General features: G+C 38.0%; 1 protein-coding gene across 1 annotated transcript; it reads right to left on the bottom strand.

Moving 5' to 3' along the window:
* Positions 1-422: 422 nt before the first annotated feature.
* On the bottom strand, positions 423-6,958 carry rnaset2 (ribonuclease T2). Its single transcript, XM_084541321.1, has 10 exons — positions 6,812-6,958; positions 5,535-5,612; positions 5,297-5,351; positions 3,442-3,491; positions 3,173-3,230; positions 2,783-2,847; positions 2,165-2,278; positions 1,960-2,005; positions 1,785-1,859; positions 423-1,671 (listed from the first exon to the last, which is right to left on the bottom strand). The coding sequence occupies exons 2-10, from the start codon at positions 5,603-5,605 to the stop codon at positions 1,477-1,479; spliced, it is 729 nt and encodes a 242-aa protein (XP_084397447.1). The 5' UTR covers positions 5,606-5,612; positions 6,812-6,958; the 3' UTR covers positions 423-1,476.
* Between the last annotated feature and the right edge of the window lie 4,727 nt (positions 6,959-11,685).

Genomic DNA, 11,685 nt, shown 5'->3' with positions numbered 1-11,685 from the left:
ATTTAAAAGGATTTTGAACACATTTTGGATGCAGCTGGCACACGGCTCTGGGGAAGTTTTAGCACTATTGAAAATGTAATCTAATGTGTTTAGTCAATCTGCTGTGCTGTGTTGTGGGAGGAGATTCAGGATTATGGGCGGGTGTCTTTGTCCCAGTAGGATTAGAGCCCTGTAAGGAGATCACAACATTAATATTTATACACACCAAGCAGATATGGATGGACAGAAAGACATGTTGAAATACAGTATAGTACTGTAGACTATACTACATGGCTATACAAATGCTAAGATGTTAAAACTTTCCTGAGACATCATTTTGTGGCCCTTCTGAATTTTTTTTATTAAAGCTCTACTTTTCTAGATTGAATTCACTCACATTATCGATATTACAGGTTGCATAATGACAATACTGGAGATTTACAAGATATTGAATGTTTTATTAACATTAAAAAAAAAAATGACAGTACACACTTTCATTTCGATACACACCACAGCATTGGTCCTGTGTAGATATAATTCCCAAAAAATATTTTCTCACCTTCACCTCATAATTCGACAGCGACTGATTGAATAGTGTTTACAATAACATTTACTACATCCTAAGCCCATCCACAATAGAGTGTGGTAATCTTGTGCGTCATCTTGTGTGTCGAGTTTGTGTGGGTTCTTTTGGCTTCCATATTTCATTTCTACTCTCATATCCTTAAAATGAACAGAAGCTTTTACTGGAACCACTTTGTATTGTATTTGAAATGCACTTTATTACCGAACAAACCCAAGTTGGCAAATATGTGAAGGTTGTTTATGATAATTGTCGCTTGTTTATAATGCATGGAAGATGTAGATGTTGCAGAGTTACATTGTTAGGTTTAAAAATGTTGGCCTTTGCCTCAAAAACCAACCCAAACAACAATATGCATGTTACACAGACATGTCTATTTTGATGTATTTGATGAATTATCACAAAAAGAGAGGTCATTAAATGAAACAGCTGGCACATAAGCACACAAATGTAGTATAAAATACACTTCGCAGTGTCACAAGATATGGCACAATAAAGATACATAAACTCTAAAGTACACAAACTGCCCGTCTGTCCACCACAATGTACCCCGATGCGGCTAGACTCATTCGATTAGTAAGAGTCAGGAAAGGCCATCAAATCAAAAAAAGCACTCTGCTGTAATGGAGTGTACGTATGCGTGTATTGGTTTATGGAGGACATTAGACAGTTCACTAAGGTGACATGTTTTTTTGTTCAAGAACTTCCACAATAGCCACAATCTTTGTGTCGCTTTAACATTGCACTGACTGATACTTGTTTTAGATGCATTAACATTGTCAACAAAACTATGTGTGTTCATTACGAAACCTGAGAAATAAAAAATGAATAGTCAGCATGTGCGTACTAAATTACAGTACATTTATAATCAAAAAGACATATGCGTGCATGTAAAAGTATTGTGTTGTTGCATTTTATGGAAGAGGTGGGTAGTAAACTGGCGTGTCATGGTCACACACACTGAATCCAGACGGCCCGTCAACCTTCATGGGATCGTTCCAGCCTCTCTCAGGAATGGGTTTCATGGAGAGCTGTTTCTCGCAGTCCAGGAGGGTGAAGTCTGGGTTGAAACAGATCTCAATCTGCCCCAGCATCTGGTAGTCAGAATTCTGTCAACAAATAAAAAAAAAAAAAAAAAAAAAAAACACAGTTTCAGAAAAAGTAACCTCTGCATTCTTGAAAAGCAGCAACATCCACAATGCAGACAGGAATTTGTTCATACCTCTGATGGGTGGATGCACTGGATCTTTGGTGTTACGCCGTAGAAGTTTTGTATCACTCCCTCAATTTGTGCAAACTACACACAGACACATTAGAAGAGAAAAGACAAAGTGTTATGAGGCAAAAGAGTATTTCCAGAAGATACATATACTATTTAACCGTACAAAAAGACTTACAGTGTAGTACTTTTGAGAAGGGGTGATGTCAAACTTCTTCAGGATGCTACAATAACAGAAACACAGATATCCATTTGAGGGTTGGAGGTGTTATTGCTTTTATCCAAAGTGACACAGAGTTTCTGTGAACTAGACTGCAGAGTGTTTACAGGAATTGTGAACATCATTGTTCCTGAGGAAGGACGTGTGTGCAAGAGTTCTGTACCTGTCCAAATCCAATTTATGATATAGCTCCAGTGCCTTGCCAAAGTATTTGTGTTGACTATTCAGGGAATCAGCTCTGGCTGCACATGTACCGTGTTTGTGCCACTCATACTTCCTGTTGAAACACAAAAACAAATGGCAAGTTTAACTATTGGATATACACAATTAAGTCAGGGATAGACCCCAAGGTATGGTCACCTGTTGTATCATGATTTGGAAATTTAAGGTAATGTAACACTGAGTATATCTGCTGGTCTGTAAAACATACTGTAAGTGGGTCAGCATGTGTAGTTGTAGACATGTTATCTCTTGCTCCTGAAATTTCATTTAATCTACTTTAGATAAAGCTGGTAAATGAAGAACATATGAGAACAACATGCTTGCTAAACGTAATTTAAAATGCCATTACAGTCAGTTACAATAAGTTTTTACTCCCAGCTTTATAGAGAGGTAACATACGTATCCTGTCCAATACTACACTCAACACTATTCTATAGCAATGTGGCAGTCCATTACAATCTTTTTTAAACAGTTTGCATATCAAAATCTTCTTGCAAGCACTAGATTTCTATAGTACATAAAACTGGAACCCATCAGTAAAAAAAAAAAAAAAACATACCAGAATTTCATAGATGAGGAGTTAAACAAGTCAGGCCAACTCTTATGCATGTCTGGCAGCAGATCCTGAAAACACACAGCCAACAACAGACTTGTTTTATTTGTCAGTAGATGGTTGTTTTCTCCATAACAACCTGAGAAAAGGGGGGTGAATTAATGTAGGCCCCCTCTCAAATTCTGTTATGCCAAATTTTATCATCTGGCTACTGTGAAGGGTAAAGGTCTCTCTTTTGTTATCTTTGTCCTGCCTCTAGGTTCATCTTATTGTTGTAAACTGGTGCCTAGTTAAGCCACATGTCAGTAAAAGTATGGAAAAATGACTGAGTGAAATTATTTCTTTTTTTAATTTTACACTTAATAGCAAAGACACCTAGTCTTAACAGTGTTATACCTCTATTTCGGAAGGGTTGAAATGCCATGATGAATTGCAGTCATTCCCTTTATCTGGCCTGAAAAACAGAAAGAGTAAGTCAAAGTAGACATTTCAGCCAAGCAATCGTGACAATAATGAACAGCTGTTATGCCACAAGTTGTGCAATAATGGATGCATTAAATAGTTGCAATAAAACAGTATAATTACTCTACCACCTTTTTAGAGCTGTAAGACAAGAACACACACTTAAACGATTAAAACACACACACACACACACACACACATACCACAGTCCATGTAATGTCCAGTAGCTAATATTGGGATGACAATGTTCCATCTGAAATTCATAAAAAATGTTTTATTAATAAAAGTCCTTACTTTGTGTGACAAAGAAATGTATTATGGAGAATTTCTTTTTATGTAAAATGTTATAACTAGCAATGGTCTCTGAACCAGGAACTCTGCAATAAATCATATGGAAGTTACAAACCGTTTTAGAAAAGTGTACTGTGGGAATTTTGGAGTCTGGTGTTTTTGCATTGTGTTATATAATACTGGCAGGTCAACATCAACTAAGGTAGGCTACACATATATAAAAAATACCCTTGAAATGACACCCTGAGCAAACAAACAAATGATAATTCACACCAAACAGAAACTTCCCATTTTGATATCACAGTGTTGGAAAATGAAAGCTGCTTCTCATAAATAAAGTTGAGTTGATACAGTCAAGCATGTGATATAAAACCACATAGCACTCTAACAGCTACGTGGTTAGGAGAAGTTCTAAATCATGAGACAGGTTCTCAATGCAGCATAATAAACTAAAAAAGTGCTGCCAATAGCACAAAATAAGGGATGTACATTTTACAGTGAAAGAAACCTCCAGCCCTTGTGACCACATACAGAGGTTGTCTAATCAAACCAGACTGTTGACAGAGGCAGTCTCATGACCCAGACACAGACATCACATGATATTAAATGCTTATATGTTAAGAGAGTAATAGATACATTCTGCAGCAAGAAGCTTCAGCCTGGTGACATAAAAGAATGAACCAACCACATTGAATACCATAATAAAAATTAAACCTGGTGGCTTCCCATCAAGGGGAGTGTCCATGTATATCATAAATAAATCTTAACTCCACTACAGAATTACTTCAAGCAAAGAAGAACTGTCTTCTGCAGAGGCCCAGTCAGAACTCAGACATCAGCTCAATAGAAATGCTATGGAATGACCTACAGAGGACCTGTCGCAGTATATGAAGCAGTTCTGTGAAAGATGATCCTGATCTTGTCAGCAGCTTTCTGAAACACTAGTTCTTAAAATATTGCCATCACATGAAGTGCAACCAGTTGTTAAAGTGTTCAATACTTCCCCACCAGCATTGTGGATGTTTACTGGGTCTGTTTAATATAGATACAAATTCTTAACAGTGTGTTAGGCACACTGTGTTTGTCTATGTTTAGATGAAGATCCGGGCAGCTTTTATGACAAAAGAATGAAGACGAGAGGGTAATTCAAATACTGTATACTGTATACTTAAGAGTTATATACTCCCTTGCTAAAACATTAGGTACACTAATGAAAATGTATGTATGCTGACATACCAGATTGTCCAAAATCACTTTTCATGATGTTCAGTTTGTGTTAAAACAGCATAAGAAAAGTGACTAAAATGGAGCTGTCAAAATAAACATTTCTGTAGAACGTAATACAATTCAGTACTAGCACATATCTCCAAAATGAAAAGGCAGTTTATTCAACAGCTTTGTCGGCCATCTAAAAAAAAGTGTTGAATACCATAACCTTTATGAAGACTTAGTGCAGAACTGATATATTACAACGCATTCATTCTGTTTGTCATTAGGTACTAGTGTACTAGTGTACCTAATGACAAACAGAACCCCTTTCAAACCATAGCTTTGGTAGATTGATGATCTCATCTGACAAACATACTATATTCTGATTTGTGATAATAGAAAGGCACGTGTGCAGAACTGGTTCTGTGCTATTAAACAAAGTTAAATGCAATTATTCATCTTATTAACTACAACAGTCCTTGTCCAATGTGATACACCTAATAGTTTAAAAATATCATGTTAAAATAAATCTGTACGTAAAGACGGAAAGAAACTCACAGAACAGAAGGTGGCTGGCCAGTGGTGGGTCAGGATCAGTTTGTTCCACATATGCCTGAAATACACACAGTCCTCTTAAACAGTTTGTTCATTATAGACATAATAATGATATTATCTCATATTTTAATTTAACAGACAGAGAAAATTAGAGCAGCAAACAGGCCAGTGCTCACCAGAGTGTTTACCATTTTATTAATGTCTATATACAGTATGTTAAATGTTTTTTTTCTGTACTTACGGTGGTGAAATCACAAAGCCAGAGGACAAGACCGCTGCCAGGCAGACCAGGAGAGCAGAGGAGAGCCTCATGACTGATCTAAAACAAAATAATATTTTTGTCAGTGACTCACTTCTTCTATCCAGAACGCATGAGTGACAATCAGAAGGCCAGGTCTTTGCAACATTAAAACTATGGAGGAACAAAACTACCAAAATCACAAATAATGAACAAATAAACGAATATGAAAATCAATGTACAAAAAAAATAATACTTTATACTATATTAGTATGTTTTTTATGTCTATAAAATGTGATATTGCCCTGCGTTAGACTGAGTGACCTGTCCAGGGTGTACCCTGCCTCTCACCCGATGACAGCTGGGATAGGCTCCAGCAGAAAATGAATGAATGAATGAAAAAATGTGATATATTTACTTTGCATTTATTTACTTTCCCATTTAATTAGATTAGATTTCTCCACCAACTTATTTATATCTGTCTTTTATTTTACATTTCTTAACAGCTACGACTTGTGCATTTCCAGTCCTTCATGTAAAGCCTTTTCAGAGAGGAGTCTTTACGTTTAAATGGTGATATAAGTCAGATAAATTGAAGACTGTGCTCGCATGAGAGGGTAGGTAGCGGAGGAAGCGAGTGACAATGAAAACTTCACGTGGCCGCAAAATTGGGCAATCGATAAAACACGTAAAATGCAGAGGAAACGTCACACACATTGTATATTAGCTGGGTTAGTTCTGCACACTCGGACTTTTTTTTTTATTATTTACCATTAGTCCAAGAGAAGACATTTCAAACGTCCAAAGTAATGATGAACACTTCAGAGGCAACACAAAAGAGCAAACTGCATAGCAAACCACAACTACTCAGAAGCTTTCTGCACTGCAATTCACAGTGACGCACGGAAACACACACACACGAAATGACACGACTTTTACGTTCACAGTTCATGTTTTAGTGGACATTTTTAAGAAATGTCTTCTCTCTTAGCAACAAACAGACGAATTTGAACACAATGAGAAGGCACAATAAGTGTTTGTCTGTAGCAAACATTAACTTTACGCAACACTCCGTCTCTGAGTTAGCAAAAACGCTAGCTCAGCCTAGCTAAAAACACGGTTAGTAACGGCAGTTGGAAATTAGCCATTAAACATTAGCGTGAAACCACAATTGTTTCTGTCACAGGAAACTCTACTAGAGAACCACAACGTAGCTGAACTGCAGTTTTAACCTACCAACACGCTGGTTTAAATAAAAGTAAAGTTTATATTGGTCTCACCTTGTGCCGTATATGCTTGCAGCGAAGACTTGTAAGAGTTTCACGAACGCCAAGCAGTTTCTCGTTTAGATAACTAGGTTAGCACATTACACCGGACACACTGCCAGCACAGCACCAAACAAGGCACGGTCTGTTGTTTATGTCCCACAGTCGCTTTATTACCTGCGTGGCTGTTCAGCCAATCCTGAGCGCCGCACAGCTCATGCGTCATCACGCATTTCAAATCGGTTGCTTGAGTTATTGAACCCATAGTGAACCCCTCCGCCGGCTGTTTCTTGTCCTTAAAAAATGAAAATACAAAAATTGCTTATTGGCAGAATACCATTGCCCGTTTCAGAGAGCGTATTATGAAATCTCAGTAAATTTTATTCTTTTAAATTACTGCCATATTTTGAGTCACGGTAGAGAATGCATTACAATAAATAAGAGATAAACTAAAGAAAAACAAACAGCACTGGAATGTTTTCCCCCTGTGTGGTAGTATGTGACATTTATATCAGGTTTTCAACTAAAGTGCAATGACCACCATTTTGGTAATATATAGGGAAATACACTTTACACAAGAAAAAAGAAAAAAAAAAGACTGCTGAATGTGATCATCAAACTGCTTTCTCATTCTGTAGCTGAGTAGCAGTGTTTTGAATTTTGAGAAAAAGTCTTGATGATATTGTTGCAGTTGGACTACGCTAACAACCCACTGGGGGATTGACTCCATTTCCTTTGTCCCTCTGTGCGTTCATTCTGGCAGCTGCTCCAGATTTTGGCAAGCTGCCACCCTGTATGCTGAGGTCAACAGAAAATGAGGCTTGCAAAAATCCCGGAATGAGCACAGTCTTTGGTAAATATGCAGCCGCTATAACTTTCCTAAATTCTGCCTGTGCAAGTACTTTTGAGCACTTTATAAAACGTGGAGTATTCTAAATTGCCTTTGATATAAAATTCAATTAAATATACTGCACGTTTAGCTTTGAGTTTCTTCAGTTAAATATTCAGTCACATCTTTCACTGTAAAGTGTTCAGCACTAACCATTCATGATTTAAAGCTAATTGGAAAGGCTTGACATATTAAATGCATATAGTGCCCAAAGGATCCTTTTAAATATTCATTATAGCCCAACGTGTAAAATTAAGGATATCAGTGAAAGGAGAGTGAAACGAGAGAACACTTCATCTTGCTCTGTCTCCAGGGACATTATGCCGAAAAAAAAGTGTTGACTGAAAAAGTCCAGATTTCATAAGAGGCAGAGATGAACTGCATGTTTTCAGCTTCAAAAATATTTTGTCCTGTCACATTGCCAGTCAGCAATCTAATGCACTAAAATAATCTCTGAGCCTTGGTAACATAGTGTACTACCACATGACCAACAGGGGGCTCTTTTTCCATGACAGATGGATGCCACTCCTGTGTTTAGGATCCCCACACAAAGCCATGAACAGAAAACAGATGTTACAACAGACCACACTAGTATAATGACCCTTGCACTGACTAAATTAAGTTTATAAATCGTTTTTTACATGGCGATCTGTCAAGCTTTAAAATGCACAATAAACCAAGTTATGCGCAATAACCCAAGTTAACTGTATCCCATGTCTACGTATGCACTGTAAATTTGAATACAGTTCTATTTGGCTCCAGGTAACACATCCTTAAGCTTTTGATATACTTTGTATTTCTAATTAATTTAAACTATTTTATGCATACATGAAAATCCTTGAAATCAATTAGTCCTTTTAAAAGTGTATAGTTCTAAAATGTTTTTGGGTGCATGAGTAAAAAAAAAAAAAAAAAAATCCAGTCTCTTTCAATTCTGTTATGACCATAACCTAAATATTACCCAAATACATTTACCAAAATGTGTCCTGCTTTGTTTCCAACATACACCAAACCTCACTTGACTTTATCTCTGTTCATGAACTTGGTGTGCAGCTCTATGCTGGTGGTCTTAATGGAGAGACTGTTTTATTTCACCTTTAAAAAAAACCCTCACCTGTCATCTATTAATTGTCATTGCATTCTTGTCGTTTGACTTCTTGTTGGTCCCCTTTTCACTCTCCTCTGTCTGTCTACTCCACTCATACGTCACACACACTCCTCCCCGAGGCCCCGCCCTTCCAATCGTTCTGCCTTTCCTTTGCTCAAATGTAACTCCATGTTCTACCCCTCATATGATTCTTGTCTCAGATGTGAAATGCATCTCACAGCTCCTTCACCGTGTCAGGAATAGTCTAGCTGTAACTGTAGCTAGTTTTATAAATAGGCCCTAGCCAAAGTTCAGCAAACGGCAGTATCTCAAGATGTTTCAGAAACTCTTCAGAGTGTGAAGGTGCATCTTGTTTAAGCTCTGGGATACTGCCACAGCTACTACATATACGTATGATTTATATTCAGTGACAATGCCATTGTGTGGACTAAAGTAAAGTGACTGGCTCTCTGTGCAACTTGAGAAAGCTCATCATGCTTCTGGAGCTAAAAATGTTCCTTGTAAAGGTGCTGCATTGCCCCTCCATAACATGACCATGGTCAGATTCTCTGAATTGTCTAGATCAGCTGTTATACTTGAATCACCAGTTGTTTAGCATGTGCTATTAGGATAAGATACCAGAAACCAGCAGATAGGAGGACATGTCCTCCAGTAAAAACAAAACTAATAAGTACATTTTGTTCATCAAATAGTTCACTGGTTGTAATGGCCACAAGTCTTGAAGGATACTGGTTATATATAGGCAGCTCTCTCTCCTTATAAGGCCTCAGGGAGAGGCAGGTGGGGGACGGTTGGAGACGGGTGGTGGTTTTGTTGGCCTGGTACTTGGTTTAGGCTGACTCCCTGTGGATTCAGGCTGACAACCGAAGTCGCTGCAAAGGGAATCTCAAGGGGTAAGAAAAAACATTTTAAATAGTTTCGTTTTAAATTCTGCTCATGTCTCTTCCGTGGCATCAAATTTTAATTCCACTTTTGCTTCAAACCAAAGTGTAGCAGGTGGGAACAGTGGCGTGGAGTAATAGGGTAGATAAGGGCACAGCCAAGTGTTTTGCTGTCCTTAGCCAGAGCTAATGATACTTAAAGTGATGGATGACAGATTACACTAATAATGAGGGATTGTGATCAATCTTGACTAAAGAAGTAACAAACAAAGGGCTTATTTCAAGCCTTTGTTGGCCACACGTGTATTTGTCACTTGTTTTGTCTTAGACTAAAAACACAGAGCGTAGGTCTCTATGTGTGTTTATTATAGTAAAACTCAAATTGGTCAAAACAGACCCGGAATAGACGGTCAAAACTGTCAAGAAAACTGTTATTTTCAAATTTGCAATTGTGCAGTTCAAGGACTTTGCATATGCTGACTTAATGTAAACTTCCCCTGACGCATATGTTTACTAACAAATATTTAATCTTTAATTTGGAAATTAGCCAATATTATTTTGGCTATCATTATTATTATCAATAGTTAGCACATAGGGAGTGTCTGAATAGAAAATGTATTTGGTCAAGCTGCAGAATTTCAGAGGCTTGTAGGGTTATGGCTGAGACTTTCAGAGGGTTACCGTTACAGATGGAGGGGCTCGGGTGTCATTTGGCAGGCGTTAGTGTGGTTACAGTATGGGTCGGACGGGACAGAGGCACTAAGATGTAGGACTGATGGCACTGGAATATGACCTGCCTGCAGTGACCACTTTTCCTGAAGGCAGTTATGTTAGGATAAAGTGAGACCTCAGTGATTTAATTAGTACAGCTCTACAAAGTGCCAGTGGGCTGTAGAGTGGGATGAAGTAAAGTGTGTGAAAATGTCTCTTTTTGTTTGTTACCTGAATTCATAAAAAACGGAATGTAAAAGGGGATAAACTTGAACAAATGTCAAGTTCAGTTATTCCACTACATACACAGATGGGTCAAATGAGAACTCAACTGTTATTATTGACCTCAGAGGTCAGAGGTTAAAGGCCGGGGGTTAAGGCATAGTTTCATCGCTCTGGTTGGTGGTCTCCTTGACTGAAAGACTTGGGGCAGCAGAGTTAAACACTGCACTGGTAATGGTTATGACGCTGAAGCTACAGAGAGTGTTTCAAATTTGTGGAAATGGGAATATCTTTGCCAGTGCAGCAGGTCTCAGTAGCTTTCAGGCTGAGCCCGGGCAGGGGAAATCGCTTCGTGTTTCATTTGACCTTATTTCTATGAGATGATGTAAGGCATTTATACGCCACCGCGTGTGCATGATGTAAGACAAAGTTATGCATTTCCTTTGGCTTCTGTGCTGTAAGGCACATTTTTTGAAAGCCAGCGAGAAAAAGAATATGAGAATGATATCATTGCCTAAAAGTAGAATACTATAAACTGATTTCAATGTCCCCTAAACAATTGATGATTGATGTTGAGATTTTCATAACACAGCTACAGCAGCTTCTATTAGTGCGTGTTTAGCAGTGTTTTCATTTCTTTTCTTTTTTTTTTCCATTAATGTAGAGTAAAATAAGTGATGGATTCACAATTTTGAATTGTCATTTCACAGAATTCACCTAGGAACTTGCGTCCTGTTATGTTGTTTTGTTCACTGGGAAACAACAATAGTCAAAGTACACCACTAGCATGCTATGACAGTTCGTGCTGAATTTAGAGCACTAGCGCTCGCATTGTCAAGACAATCTTTGGTGCAGCTGTACAGCCAGTTGCTGTATTTATACAGTACTTGTCCAACAAAAGTCTTCGTCCATGCCATTTGTTTATATGTACATTCATGTGTGTGTTGCTGGTGTCTTTAAATCAGTATGGTGTCACCTTGTCTGTGCTGGGTGGAAATAAGCTGTGTTTGTATGTGTGTGTCCTTGGACGTGTGAGTGTTGCCTTTTCCGTGTGTCCAAATTCCTGAAGGGCTTTTGC

This window comes from Chelon labrosus (genome assembly GCF_963514085.1).
Source record: "Chelon labrosus genome assembly, chromosome: 3".
Taxonomy (NCBI): domain Eukaryota; kingdom Metazoa; phylum Chordata; class Actinopteri; order Mugiliformes; family Mugilidae; genus Chelon; species Chelon labrosus.
Note: the sequence above shows the minus strand (reverse complement) of the source record. Positions and strands in the feature narration are given on the sequence as shown.